The sequence below is a fragment of the Lontra canadensis genome, unplaced genomic scaffold, assembly GCF_010015895.1.
Source record: "Lontra canadensis isolate GAN:19392208 unplaced genomic scaffold, GSC_riverotter_1.0 scaffold13, whole genome shotgun sequence".
In the NCBI taxonomy this organism is placed as follows: domain Eukaryota; kingdom Metazoa; phylum Chordata; class Mammalia; order Carnivora; family Mustelidae; genus Lontra; species Lontra canadensis.
Genome location: NW_022631007.1, coordinates 4,703,996 through 4,719,634, shown reverse-complemented (window position 1 = coordinate 4,719,634; position 15,639 = coordinate 4,703,996). Strand labels below are relative to the sequence as shown.

The window sequence follows — 15,639 nt, the reverse complement described above, 5'->3', positions numbered from 1 at the left end:
GAAAAGAAAAATATTTATAGCTATTCCTCTCAATACAGTTGCATTCCATTACATATGTGTCGCATTTTTCTCTAACAGTAAAAAAAAATCCATTTTTTATTTAATGGAAGTATTTTCATTAACATTCAACCTTTAAGCCTCCCTTTTTGAGATAGATATTGTAAAAGATACAAACAGATTCATATAGAATTATCAACTAGTAGACCTGAAAATAGCTGCTTCAAAATTATACTGAAACTCTAGAGCAAAATTCCAACTCATTAGAGCCTTAAAGTTTATTATCATATAAAAAAGAGAAAAATTTCTTTTCTATTCAAATAAATGTGAGTTTGAAAACACTGCTGCTTCTGTTCATGATATGAAACATGACTTTTCATATTAATAATGTGCCTTCCATTCCTCTTAGAGTATGCCAGGGAATGGTAATGTAATTTCTTTGTGGGCAATGTAGAAAAAAAGTCCTTGTGTGTAAAACTTTTTTTATAACGACAAAAACAACAGCAACTAGAAACACTTATCACAAGATATTAGAACACAGATGAGATTATATTTCAATTAGCCATGTCTGTCTGACAGATTTCTTTATTTCTAAGAGAAATTGTGCAGAGCACTTTATTTCAAGCCTCAAAAATTTTGATGGAAAAAAACCTGCAATTTTTGACACGAAAAGACAGGTGGCGTAAGCAGGCAGCATTTTTTTTCCCCCTTGAATATATGAAGTGATTATTTTCTCTCCGGTTCTTTGCAAAAACTCGCTTGTGCTCGGGTTTGTGGCTGAGCCGGGTGACGTCAGTGTGGCAGTGCGGAGTCAGGCGCGGCGGCTCCCTATAAGCCGAGGAGCTGTCCGGGTGCTGAAACGTCTCCGAGCAGCTCGCCGGGCGGACTGGGAGGAACATGCTGTGGACCTCCTCTGCCATATAAAAAGGAGGTAAGAATGCTTTTCCATTCAATTTACTGGAAAGTTCTAAATTGCGTGTTTTTTACTTAATTCCTAGCTAAGAAGAAAAAGACTGTTTGGCAATCTTATATCTATAGAATAACTGAATAGCAACCTGCTGCTCTTCAACCAATGTAAGGACACTATATATGTACATATAGAATTGAATCTATGATTTGTACCACTTGCTGTTGGATATTTATAACCATCATGCTATTTGGATAACCATATGTAAGAAGTGTGGGAAAAGTTAAGGATTTTAGTGTCAATACCCATATTAATGTAAAGTTAACTAAGCCTGATATTTTGTTTCTTTCCTTAATGTATTGTTTCTTCTCTTAAAAACTAGATACAAAGCCAGAGATATAATTTATATGTTTAATATTATTAGCAGTAGGTTTCCAATCATCTGAAGGCTGTTAAACTCATTAGTCATAGAGACAACCAATTTTGGAACTAGTTCTTCTTTTTTCCTCTGACATTTATAAGACCTCAAAATTAATAAACTATATAAAATTATTTTCTGAACTGATATGTTCTGAAAGGGCTTACATTGTTATTTCCTAGTTTTAGTCCCAGGAAAGAAAGATTAGAATTATCTTGAGAACAATTTTTTTCTTTTATTCAGGTTGCAATATTATCTTGGGTTAGAGGTTAAATATGAATGTGAATTACAGAGAGTTGATAATTTTGAATTACCATGAGGAAAACCTTTATAACTGTGTAAGCTATTATTATTATGTTTTGGTTGAAAGAGGTTGTGAGATTGTAGAATATTTTGCTGAACAAATGGGACATGTTTCTTTTTTCTGTATCTTAACTAGTGGAATTGCTCAAATTAGATATATCCCCCTGTATTTGTCAGGGTTCCAGTCTTAATTTCAACAGAATAGACATTTTAGCTTACAAAGCAGTAGTTCAAATTGTACATAGGATATTAGAGCTGTTGAAACCTTTTTCAGTATATAGAAGAACTGCTACCTGCGAAAGAAATCCCTTGAGTCTTACTCAAAGGCAATAACTATGTCATCCAAACTGAAATCTTATATATAACCAAAGGATAGCATATATTAGGCTGTGGTTTAAATACCTACATTAAATATTCTGCCCCAATTCCATAGGAAAGTCAATCTACAAGATAAAGATCTTCTATAAGATGATTTTAAAGACAAGCACGTAACTCATGTTAAGAATACCCTAAGATAATGGTTTTGAAGAAAATACGTTCACTAAGGTTCTTAAAATTACTATTTCAAATGCCAATGTTGAAAATAGATAAAGATAAATTCATCCTGAAAAAAAATAAAGAAGAAATTATAATGTACCTTTACTTAAATCTAAGAATCTATGAATAAAATTTCTTATTATAAACTTAAATTCATAGTAAATATTTCAGAAGTTTTCTCTGACATGCCTTTAAAGATCTTTTTCTTTCAATAAATTAAGTGTAATTAATGGGAATCATTTTAATGATTATATGCATTTATGCTAAAGAAATTTCTTTAACTGCAACCACTGTTAGGGTCTAAAAACTGAAAGCATTACTTAAATACCAAATGATGAAAAATGATATTTTCTACAATTGGTATCTAAGCTAACAGAATATCATACCCACTAAACTAAGCTTATATGCCACAAAATCATGATGCAAGTAATATATCATGAACAAACTTGTGAGCTTTCCTCATATTTATTTGCAAAAAATTGCAAATATTAAAATAGTCTTTCAATGTTAGCAAGCTGAATGTAAAACATGTAAAAAATAATCCCCTTGCTAATTCATACGTGAGATTATAAAGCATTGGAGGAAAAAATGAATGAAGACTTTTAAGTAGGAAGAATTCAACATATTGTCTGTGTTTATCTAAATTGGAAGTTACATAGTGGTTATTTTAAGATTTTCTAACAGTATGAGTCATTTAAGATTTCACAGGTCCACACCAAAATAGACACAGACATAAGTCAAGCTGCATCTGAACACTCACAAGTTCAGAAATAGACTGGTTAAGAAAACTTATGTTCTCTCTGTAGCATCTGTTATTATTTACTATGCATTCTTGAAGGCTGATGAAAAATATAACTATGATTGCATTTTGCAATACAGTACAAATAAAATGATTAGAAGAAATATGGAACACAGATATTTTAAAAGTTTACTTTTTCAGTAAATTTACTAGGTTAGTTTACTAGTTTACTAGTTTACTAGTTTCAGAAACTTACTAGTTAGCCTACTAGCTGGGACCAGAGAATGTTCTGGAGGTTATTAAGATACAGAAATTTTAAAATTGTCAGTTGGGTTTGGTGTCAGAGTGAGAATAAGTTATTTCTGAAGAATGTATGTATATAGGACCATCCACAAGCATGATTCAGTATGATTGACATTAAGATGCTGTTATTACTTTGTCATATATAGTATCACTGCTGTGGTGTTTCTACAACAAAATTGTTTCTACAACAAAATTGACGATTCAGGAACTAAACCACATGATTTTTTATACAACCATAAGGAAATCAGTGTGGTGTGTGTGTGTGTGTGTGTGTGTACATGCACGTTTTAAATTAAGCCAACTAATTTTTTTTTTGGCCAATGATTTTAAAAGAATGTCATACAAGAGAACTAAAAATCAGCTTAGAAATTTTTTATTAAACAGCAAATGCATACTAAAAAACTAACTACATGTTTTGCAAATTAAAAAATATAATTTGAGAGACCTGATTATCAGTGTTTTTGTTATTATTTTAACAACGTGAATGCCATACAAACTTGATGCAATTGAATAACAGTTGTGCTCGATTCCTGTAGTTAGTTAACTCTCAGGGGTTATATAGGAAATATGTATGGCTTTTAAAAAGAGTCATCCTAAGTTTAATGTGAAATAATGTCTGCTATATGTTTTCCGTCAATGGTCAGTTACTTCTTTTGCTATAGTGTCTTCTAGTTTTTCATTTCTAGTAACTCATATTTTTTATGCTTTAAGGACATCTTTCAAACATGGCAGAAGCTAAGACTCACTGGCTTGGAGCAGCCCTGTCTCTCATCCCTTTAATTTTCCTCATCTCTGGGGATGAAGCAGCTTCGTTTCAGCGAAACCAGCTGCTTCAGAAGGAACCAGATCTCAGATTGGAAAATGTCCAAAAGTTTCCCAGTCCTGAAATGATCAGAGCTTTAGAATACATAGAAAAACTCCGACAACAAGCTCACAAAGAAGAAAACAGCCCAGACTACAATCCCTACCAAGGTGTCTCTGTTCCCCTTCAGAAAAAAGAAAATGGTGATGAAAGTCACTTGCCAGAAAATACAAGGGATTCCCTGAGTGAAGATGAGTGGATGAGGATAATACTTGAAGCTTTGAGACAGGCTGAGAATGAGCCTCAGTCTACACCAAAAGAAAAGCCCTATGCCTTGAATTCAGAAAAGAACTTTCCAATGGACATGCCTGATGATTATGAGACTCAGCAGTGGCCAGAGAGGAAGCTCAAGCACATGCGATTCCCTCCTATGTATGAAGAGAATTCCAGGGATAACCCCTTTAAACGCACAAATGAAATAGTAGAGGAACAATATACTCCTCAAAGTCTTGCCACACTAGAGTCTGTGTTCCAAGAGCTGGGGAAACTGACGGGACCAAACAACCAGAAGCGTGAGAGAGTTGATGAGGAACAAAAACTTTACACAGATGATGAAGATGACATCTACAAGGCCAATAACATTGCCTATGAAGATGTGGTTGGGGGAGAAGATTGGAACCCAGTAGAAGAAAAGGTGGAGAGTCAAACCCAGGAACAGGTAAGAGACAGCAAAGAGAATGCAGAAAAAAATGAACAAATCAATGATGAAGTGAAGCGCTCAGGGCAGCTGAGCCTCCAAGATGAAGATGTCCGGAAGGAGAGTAAAGACCAACTCTCAGATGATGTCTCCAAAGTAATTGCATATTTGAAAAGGTTAGTGAATGCTGCAGGTAGTGGGAGGTCACAGAATGGGCAGAATGGGGAAAGAGCAACCAGGCTTTTTGAGAAGCCACTCGATTCTCAGTCTATTTATCAGCTGATTGAAATCTCAAGGAATTTACAGATACCCCCTGAAGACTTAATTGACATGCTGAAAACTGGAGAGAAGCCAAATGGATCTGTGGAACCAGAGCAGGAGGTTGAACTTCCCGTTGACTTAGATGACATCTCAGAGGTTGATGTAGACCATCCAGACCTGTTCCAAAACAAAATGCTCTCCAAGAATAGCTACTCCAAAACACCTAGTCGAGCTGTGGCAGAGACTCTACCAGATGGGCTCACTATTGAGGATATTTTAAATCTTTTAGGGATGGAGAGTGCAGCAAACCAAAAGCCTCCATATTTTCCTGGTCAGTATAACCGAGAGAAAGTTCTGCCAAGACTCCCCTATGGTCCTGGAAGATCTAGAGCAAACCAGCTTTCTAAAGGTGCCTGGATGCCAGATGTGGAGAACAGGCAAATGGCATATGAAAACCTAAATGACAAGGATCAAGAATTAGGAGAGTACTTGGCCAGGATGCTAGTGAAATACCCTGAGATCATGAATTCAAACCAGGTGAAGCGAGTTCCAAGTCAAGTCTCATCCGAAGATAATCTACAGGATGAGGACCAAATCGAGCAGGCCATCAAAGAGCATTTGAATCAAGGTAGCTCTCAGGAAACTGACAAACTGGCCTCGGTAAGCAAAAGGCTCCCTGTGGGGCCTCCAAAGAATGATGATTCCCCAAACAGACAGTACTTGGATGAAGATCTGTTAATGAAAGTGTTGGAATACCTCAACCAAGAAAAGGCAGAAAAGGGAAGGGAGCATATTGCTAAGAGAGCAATGGAAAATATGTAAGAGTTTTCATTAATTGCCCTACTTTATTCCTCCAACCCCAAGAAAACCCCAACATTTCTCTTTAGTGTGTTGACTTCTATCCTGTTAACACTGTAATATCTTTAAATGATGTACAGGCAGATGATTCCATTTCACTGGGGTATCTGCTTCACTTACTCTGAGCTGTTCTCTTGTGTATGGATATGTGTCAATGTTATGACTTCTGGATAAAAAAATTAATCATATCCCTTATTCAAGAAAGATATCTGTGATAGTGTTTATAGTGTATTTAATGGCTGTGGCATTGTTGATGCTCACTTATGATAAAGAGTGTCCTACAATTCTCTTGAAAGTTTTTAATATTTATTGAATTATTTTGTTACTGTCTGTAGTGTTTTGTGAAGTTCTGGAGCAAAAAAAATAAAGCATTATAAATATATAGTTTTATTCACAAGGTCTTTTCTATTCTGTGTTTAATTGTTGATTAATAAATGTTATTTCTCGACAACTGTGGACTATTCATTCTGGAAACCAGAGACAATGACTATGGAGCCTAAAGAGAAGGTCTTTATCTTCCACAGCCAATCCAGGTAAGAAATAATTGTAAACATATTATTATGCTATGTGCTTATAGAGTGCAATGTCTTCCAACAGCCCACTGCTTAACACTTGCCTATGGTTTTTCTCACATATATGATTTATGGAATAAGACTTCTATTGCCATAGTTATACCTTGCACCCTTGATTTATAAATAAATAAATACATTTAAGTCTTCCATACACATAACCAGCTTTGGGGGAGAAAAAAAAGTTTCATTCAGGGCTATCAGAAATAACTACAGACTTCGAAGGGACCTACCTATTTCCAGATCACCCTGGTCCTCAGAAGACAAGGCTGATGCCTCTTTTGTATGATTTGAGAGGGGCTAAAGGACTCTCAAACTGTCAGGTAAGTGAATGAGCACAGGCACATTGGAAAACACCAGTTGCCTTCTCTTGTCTTAGTCCTTGAGAGAATCCTGAGGGCTATGCAGTTTGTGATTGTTACAATGTATATCATGTTGGGGAATGATATCAACATCCTAACATATCAACAGGGAATCAACAACAACCACAAAGGCAGCAGCACACAAGAATATTTACATAGCAACACAACAGTAATAGTCATAAAAGAAACAAGGAGATAAATAATTACTATTTACTGGATGCCTATTACGTACCAGGCACTGTACTAAACACTTTACCTCATTTAGTCTGTACTGTAACACTGTCAAGGGTCTCTTATTATCACTGTTTTACATGAAGAGAAGCAAAACTCAGAAAGGTTAAGTAAGTTCCCCAAAGTTACTTGGTGTTATGAGTTACCAAAGCCTGAGTTCTTCATCACTTCACTACATCATCTCTATGGGAAGTGCCCTGTCAGCTGAGTTGGGACTTTGGAAGTGGGTTGGTAAGAGACTCATGAGGTCTCAGTGTGGGTTACTTCCAAGTGACACACCTGTGGTATATATGTATGTGTGTGTGTGTGTGTGTGTGTGAACGTGCATGCACGTGCCAGGGCTAGGGAGGGGAGGCGATCCCTGAAGGGTCAGAAGGCAAAAAGAGGGCCTGCATACACTGAGGAAAACACAGAATATAGGTTTTTCTACTTCATAATTTTGCCTAGACTCTTTTCTAAATTATCACACAATTTTGTGGAAGTCTAGAATCTGTTAAGTGGAAGAGATGTTAGAGATAAATTACCTCTACAGTGTTTCTAATTAACACCTAATCAATTAATACTAAATCCTTTACTCAAATACTTTCAATATAGAGATTACCTCACTAGACAGTACTACGAATTGAAGATTATGGGGAGATCCAGGATATTTGGGTGGTTTAAGGTCTAGGTACATACTGTATGCCATGCTTGGCAGATGTTCACATGTATTTTCTGCCCTTTATATATTCTTTTCAAGTTCCTGTTTCATGCAGGAAGTCATTTCTAGTATTCTAAGTCAACCCTGTGACTATTTCCATGCCAACCCTAAGCAGGAATGAGAATGTGGCACGTGACTCCACCCAACAGAAATGCTTTCACTCATGTTCGGACATTCTATCCAGAGGTTAAGAATTGAACACATGCTCCTAGACATGATACAGCTGTATCTCCAGGCTGGAATTTACACACAAATCAGTGGGATAGCAAACCCTGCATTCATTCTGCTACCACGTGGTACTTTTTTCTTAAAGTCTCAGACTTAAAATTCCATGATTCTCTAAGATGACATTGTAGGCATCAGGATTGGCCATTGGGGAGCTACTTTAATTTGGGATGTATTCTTTGCCTCACTTCTTTCCAACACCAGTCAGCAAACATCTCTACCTTTTTTATAATACCATCAAATCCCCAGCTACTGAGTCATCAGATTTATTTCTGATCCAATAATTTTTTTCAGAAGTGCTTTAGTACATTGCTCACTAGTGTAAGACAGAAAGCTCTAAGTATCATTTAAGAATGTAAATGACAAATTAATTGGGATTAGAGCAACACAGCCTCTTTGTCTGCCCAGAAGCCTCCTTTAGCAGAAGTCAGGGAGTAGTCTGAGCTCTCCAAACAGATGTCCTCTGCAGGCTACCACTGCAAGAAGAAGAAATTGCCTGGGCACTAAGACTGCACCCCTTGTAGGGGTCCATGCCTCCACTGGAAGTCAGATATGCTTTTGCCAAGGTCCCCCACTTACCAGCCTTCTGTCCCCTTAGCACTCACAGCTGTTCTATACTACCTGCCTCAGGAACAATTAGGACTAACCTGATTGCACCCTTTATGACAAAACTTCCAAGTTATTCCTCATTTGCCACACTCAAACCCCACTAAACCTTGTATATCACCTTTTCTGACCCCGGTTCCTACTCTTCCATATTATATGACATTTTTTTATTATGTCCTTTGATATTTAAGGTCAATCATCAGCAAAATCTTCTGCATCCTCAACCTTTTCTCTGAATATTCTCTTTACTTTCTTGCTCTAAAGGAAACTTTCCTCTCTCCTCTGAGGTTGCTGTTGCCCTTGAAATTCTTCCTTACTCCTTTTTGTTACTTATGGGACATTATTTTTTCAAGTTTTCTGTGTGCATGTGTGTGTGTGTGTGTGTGTATGTCTGTGTGTTAATATACAACTTTCTTATTTGTGAAAATCATCTTAGATGCTCATGGAAGTAAAACCAATTCAAATAAGATATATTAAAAACATGAATAAAGGGTCATAAAATCCAAGTAAAGTTCAAGCTAAAATGTTGGACATCTGGAACAGCCAAATAATGGCTTTAAAAAAATGAAATATATTTGACAAATAACCTTGTATAAATTTAAGATGTACAACCTATTGATTTGGTACTTCAAATGTCATGTGTCATTCAGTACCCACCCATGACCCCTGGTTGTTGCATTCATTTCCTGCTCCAGGTGACTCACTTGTTAAAGATAGTAGCTCCTGCTCCCTTCACTTCTTTTAACACCGCTCCTTCATAATACTTGTCCATTTCAATATCCCTGAAGACGATCTTTCCAATCCTTTCCAGTTACCAGCCTCCATCAGCTATTTACTTGCAGGTCTTCTTCTCGGCAATCAATAACTGCGACCTAACCTAAATCTAAATCCTAAACATTTTACTCTAACGACTACCTTCTATATTTCCAGTGCACTTCCTCTAGGACCTGAGTTCCAATAATCACCCACACCCACACATGAGATGTTATCCATGGATCCTACCATCTTTCTACTCTCTCCCATCCTCTTTATTCTTCACCACCCACCTTGCCAGTCTTAAATTTCATGGTTTCATCATTATATTCCTTGTAAACCTTAACTCTCTTGTGTTTCATTGTAGTTTCTTTGTTAATCTAGGAATTCTAGTGAAGTCCAATTCTCTACCCACTCTTACCTTTTCTCCTACAACTGAACATCACAGTTGAAAGACACACAACCACACTGATATCACTTTAAATTCATGCCATACGGATCTCAAGTGGTCCATAATGCTGTGCTGGAACTCTAACATACCCTTGTCTACTCAGGCTCTTTCCCTTAGACAGTGATTTCATACTTTCCCTCTATCCACAAATATTCAACCCTGCCTCCACAATCTATATGCGCATGATTACCTTGCTTCCTGTTTCACTGAGAGAAATGAAGCCATCTGAAGAGAAGGTCTACAGAGTTCCATCTCCATTTTTAAAAATATTTTATTTATTTATTTGACAGAGAAAGAGAGAGAGAGAACAAGCAAGGGGATTGGCAGGCGGAGGGATAGGGAGAAGCAGGCTCCCTGCTGATCAAGGAGCCAGATGCAGGGCTCAATCCCAGGATCCTGGGATTATGACCTGAGCCAAAGGCAGACACTTAACCAACTGAATCCCCCCAGGCTCCCTATCACCTTCATTTCTGTTTACCTCTCTGCCTCTGTGGTGATACGTTCCCTGCTTTCCTGCTCTTGTGGGTAACTGTACTTCTATCTTTATCAAACCTTCCACCTGTGCACTCAATTCTGCCCTCTTGCTTACTTGAGAAACTTGGTTGAGAAATTCTCCCCTTTTTTGTGCATCAGCTTTGTTCTCTCTACCGGATGATCTTTGTCAACATACAAATAGTTTGCAATTTCTTTCACCTGCAAAACCAATGAAACACCTAAGAAGCAAGCAAGAACTTCTGATTCTGCCTGTCCTTATACCAATGCTTCATGCCTATTCTTCCCTGGGGGAAAAAAAATAAACACCAAAACTCTTTAAAGAGTTGTGTGTACTTAACCAAATTCTTTTCTCACATCTCAAACCCCTTTCAGTCAGGTTTTTACTTCTACTTCTCTACAGAAACGGCTCCTGTTGAGATCAGCAATGACTTCTATATTGCTAGGTACGATGATCAAGTCCAAGTCCTTATCTAACTTGTTCTAGCAGCATTTGGCATTGTTAAACACTTTATTTTCTTGGTATTCAGGCCACTGCACATGCCTGGCTCTCCCTCTACTTCACTGGCTACTCTTTCTCTTATCCTTTACTGTCTTTTTTTTTTTTTTTTTTAAAATCTCTTCAACCTCTGAACATTGGAAGCTGGCACTCAGACCTTGGAACTCCTCTCTTTCCTTCTGCTCTCATTCCTTAGGTGAATCTGTATGTCCAGTCCATAATGTTTCCCTGAACTCCACACTCTTTACTTCAACTGACTAGATGACATCCCCATTGGATATCCAGTAGATATCTCACATGTAACTTGACCATAGAAGAACCCCTGGTGTCCCTCCCCTTGACAAACTTCCATCTCCTCTCACAGACTTTTCCATTTGACTTCTTCATACCAAAACCTATGTTTTTGTCCCTAACTCTTCTCTTTATCTTATAACTCATTCATGAACTGGCATCCAATCCTATTGTTTTGACTTCAAAATAGATCTACAGTCCATCTTCCTACCACCCCCATTATCACCAACATGCTATAAATTATGATCATCTCTCACCTGGGTTATTAGAATATCTTCCTATTTGTTTTCCCTGCTTCCATTCTCCTTTCAGTGAAATCTGAACACAGCAACCAACATGACCCAGTTATAATCCAGATCAGGATCTAGGTATCTTAATGATACCCAGGAGTGAGACCAAAGTTACTGCTATGATCTATCAGTGCCTACCTGGTCTGGCTCTGAACTCATTTCCTAGTACTCTCTTCATTATGCTCTCCTTTCTATGGGCACTGGCCTTCTCAGTTCCTTGAATATGCCAAGCATACTCCCACCTCAATACTTTCCCATTTGCTGTTTCCTCTTTCAGAATTGCTATTTCCCAAAATACCTGCATGTTTTTCTCCCTCACCTATTTTAAGTTTTTGGCACAAATATTGACTTCTCAATGCCATTCCTCCTCAAATTTCAACTCCTACATACTTTTCCTGTCTCCATTCCTTGCTTGACCCTTTCCTTTTCCACACACTACACTGAACATTCTTTCTTTTCTTTTCTTTTTTTCTTTTTTTAGGCAGGCTCCACACCCAGCATGGAGCCCAAGCTGGGACTTGAACTCACCACCCTGAGTTCAAGACTTGATTTGAGAATGAGAGCTGGACCCTTAACTGACTGAGCCACCCAGAGGCTCTCTATGTTTAGCTTTCTTAGATTATAGTGTTATCTTATTTACTGCCCACTCCTCCACCACTAGAATGTGATCTCTCCGGAGGTAGCTGTTGTTTGCTTTATCCATGGTTGTACCTCTAGCTCCCTAGAAAGTGCATAGAAACTAGTTATCAATGAAATTAATGAGTTGGGAATGAGAGGCAAAAATCTTGAACAATAAAACAAGGTAAATCCTAGTTGAAAGAACAAAGAAACAGTAATTTTATTACATCAGTACAGATTTAGGACCCACTTAAAATTTTTATATAATGAAATTAATGAAATAAAATTCCTGATCCAGATTTCAGTGTCCTTCCTTACCAAGTCCTTCATCTTTGCCTAAAGGGAACATAACAGGAGCACTGAAGATCTGTTACTTCAGTGACTTAGCAGGAAGAGATAGGTAGAAGTTGTCAGCTTGTGACAAGTGGGTCCAGAGAGTTCTCCAACTGAAGCATTATCAGAAGGGCCTATGCCATGATTAGGCACTCCTTTAAGAAGGCGTTGTTTTCTAGCACTACAAAATTATGGCTATTTTGGTAGTTTTATCAATATAGGTAAGAATTATAGTTATTTTACACCATAGAAGAAGATTACTGTTATTAGAAATGCTATGGAGATTAGTCACATGCTGATATAAGCTATGCCAGTGCAAATACATTGCTACTACAGCTAAAGCTATTTATGCTGTGACTATTATTCCTGACAGTTGGAAGGCTAAGAAGCCCCATGGGTTTTGATCAGGAAACTTCTGAAGGTTGAAAAGAACCAGGAACTGAAACGCCAGTGGAGTTTTCCTGGAGAGTTGAAGTCTTTTGATTTGGAACAAAGATGACAATTTGTCTGCAAGTGTTCAGACAGTATATACCTTTTAGAGGGTTTATTATAGCAATCTTCAGCAAGTTTTTCTGGAGGGCCAAACCCGCATGTGTATTTATAGTTAATTTCCATATCATTTACATAAGCCCATAACCACTCTGTCTACTGTTCTCAGGACATTTTCAAGTAAGAAATGTATTGTCGATAACTTGAGGTTTGTTCTATTGTCAGACTCTTTTTTTTCCCCCCCTTGAAGCCCTTTCATTAAATCATTACTATTGATGTGACTTCTGGTCATCACTGGGGAACAGTGGATGATTGGGCGGAAGGGTTGGGTGAAGTAAGGGCTACAGTCTGAGCTTAAGACATAATGATGTAATAACCTTGGTTCTTTCTGTTGCTTCAAGACATATTGATATCTCAATGCTTTTGCTTCCTCAGTCTGATGGACTCTTCCAACACTGTAGTCGTTCTTCAAGGTTTAGTGGACATACTGCTGTTGCCATTAAGAGTGCACTGATTCCTCCTTTTCCTCGGCTTTCATAGTGATTTTCATTTACCTTCAATGTTTATTTCTCTTGTTGTGCCACATAACCATGGTTAGTCATGTTGACCTGTCTGCCTCATCTGTTGAATTATAAGCTCTGAAATCAAGAGCCTGCTCTGAATATCCTCTCAATATCCTCTACAGTGTCCAACCTCTGTCTCTCTCAAGTGAGCTACTCAATAGCTATGTGGTGAATAAACGTACAGATGTTATCAAGCAAACTTTCTTCTTTGTTGTTTTGTGCTTTATGGAGTCTGTTCACATGCCCTTGTACCCTCAGCTCGTTTAATAGAGGAGAGGGAAGTGGATTTCTTACTGTGCATCCAACATGATCATTGAAGGGGCTCTTTGACCTTGGTGTGAAATCTCAGAATGGTGCCATGGTTTATGCTTTAAAGAATATCTAATTTAATATTTAACTGAATTTGAGTTTGAGTCCAACCCTAGATTCCCATATGGGCATCCCTTTTTAGCTGACATATTCCTAATCCTGACACCTAGAGACACTCAAGAGCTTGCTGTTTCAAGCAATTGAGTTTTCACACATGTATGATAAGGTGAGTTTGGACTGCCACATACTAATCTAGGTTTTCTCATATTGCCTGGAGCATCAATTCCTATATCACAGCTCTAAGACCATTCAGATTTTAGGTCTAGAAAGTCTTCTGACCTACCTAAGGCATTGGAACATTCACTAGGAGAAGAGGCTTTTGGGCTAATAAACAAAACAAAACAAAACTGAGTCAAATCCTGGCTTTGCTCCTGCATTTGGTCAGGCACTTAATCTGCTTGGATCTGAGGTAGGGATTATGTTCACCTTGTAGGGCTGTTGCAAGGATTTATCAGTGAACTCTGTGAAGTGGCTTTACAATGCCTAGAACAAAGTGGTTTCTAGATATATGGCAGAACTTCCCAATCAATTAATCAACAACAATTACCAACCATTTGCAATGTAGCAACCTAGTATTAGACATTATGTAAAAAGAGGGATATAAAGGACACACATAATGTATTTCCACAAAAATTGACCATGTTGTGAAAGCACTTTTCTTCCATTTACAAACAAGATTACTTCTCCTGCTGCAGCTATTTTTGGAAAAGTGCTTTCTGATGAAGCAACAAGTTCTGATTCCATCTGTCATGGGTTCCAATTTAACTGGGGCCATTTCATAGGAACTGAAATGTTCAGAAGTCCGTAGGTGGCATAAACCAACACTTCAGGTTTATTTTAAGCTTAAAATCCCAATTCATGCTGAAGTTCAGGGAAAACTAATGAGATCAAGTTCGAGTTTCACATGATTGTCCTTTCTACACACTGCTCCAAATTCCATCTTTTCTTTACAATGAATTTTCAATGAGATGACAAAGAGTTTAATTTTGATTTTATTTGTTCTCTACATCCCACTGATGACGCAATGATAAATTAACCTCTCTAGATGTTATACAGATATCTACGAACCACGGTGTTTTGAAAATGCAATGTAGATTTTAAAAGAACCAACACAATCATTCCTTTTTGGTTGTTCCATTCATAGGCATTGCACAGTGAACTGACTAAAAAATAAATAAGGCAGAAACCCCTCCCTTCTCCCCCTTAGTGATAATCCCACAGTTCAATTCATTTTGAACCAACAGGTTGCTATGGTAGCAGGAGAGTCAGGGTTACAGCATTGAACAATTCTGCAATGTGAAATCAGTGCCGTGCAGGAAGTGTTTCAAAACTCATGAGCCTGGTGGAAGAAATTTTGTGCTTTAAACTTCAGGCTTCCTGCATTTTTAAAAAAATGAAAATAAGAAGGTGACAGTGCCCACCTGAGCCTCTGTGGTGGCTTAGCCTCCTTTACAAAGTTTTAGACGAAGTAAGCATCATCTGTGCTTTTTATGTATTGAGCTTAATATTTGATTCTGGTAAGACTCATTATTTATGGAAAGTTGCACCCACAGAAAATGAATTAGAAGAGTTTCTAATTTTGTGCCCTTTATTTCTATTCCTATCCAGTTAGGCTAAATTAAAGGTTTACTTTTCTAAAAATGTGTATGTTTGGATATACTCACACTTTATTATAATTGGAACCACTGAAGAACAGAATTCAGTATAATTTAAAATGCTCACCTTTGAGTCTATCTATTATGTGAAAAATGCCTTTTAATATGATATATGTAAATATTTGATATATGATATATGTGTGACAGTGTACGTGAATATGTTATATACATGTACATATGTATGTACATTAAAAAGGTGTTCACATAATGAACAGACTCATGTGATATACTCCACATATGTTAATCTTACATGTCCACATATGTAAATATACATTAGTATACTGATCATTTGTTCTACATATTTAAAATATTAGTAAGTTT

General features: G+C 37.3%; 1 protein-coding gene across 1 annotated transcript; it reads left to right on the top strand.

Moving 5' to 3' along the window:
* The first annotated feature begins 770 nt into the window (after window positions 1–770).
* SCG2 (secretogranin II) lies at window positions 771–6,212 on the top strand. Its single transcript, XM_032857339.1, has 2 exons — window positions 771–928; window positions 3,916–6,212. Exon 2 carries the CDS (start codon window positions 3,930–3,932, stop codon window positions 5,784–5,786), a length of 1,857 nt encoding a protein of 618 aa, XP_032713230.1. The 5' UTR covers window positions 771–928; window positions 3,916–3,929; the 3' UTR covers window positions 5,787–6,212.
* The last annotated feature ends 9,427 nt before the right edge of the window (window positions 6,213–15,639 follow it).

Bases quoted from the DNA above. Each gene is read 5' to 3' on its own strand.
- SCG2 (XM_032857339.1), top strand. From the start codon at position 3,930: ATGGCAGAAGCTAAGACTCACTGGCTTGGAGCAGCCCTGTCTCTCATC.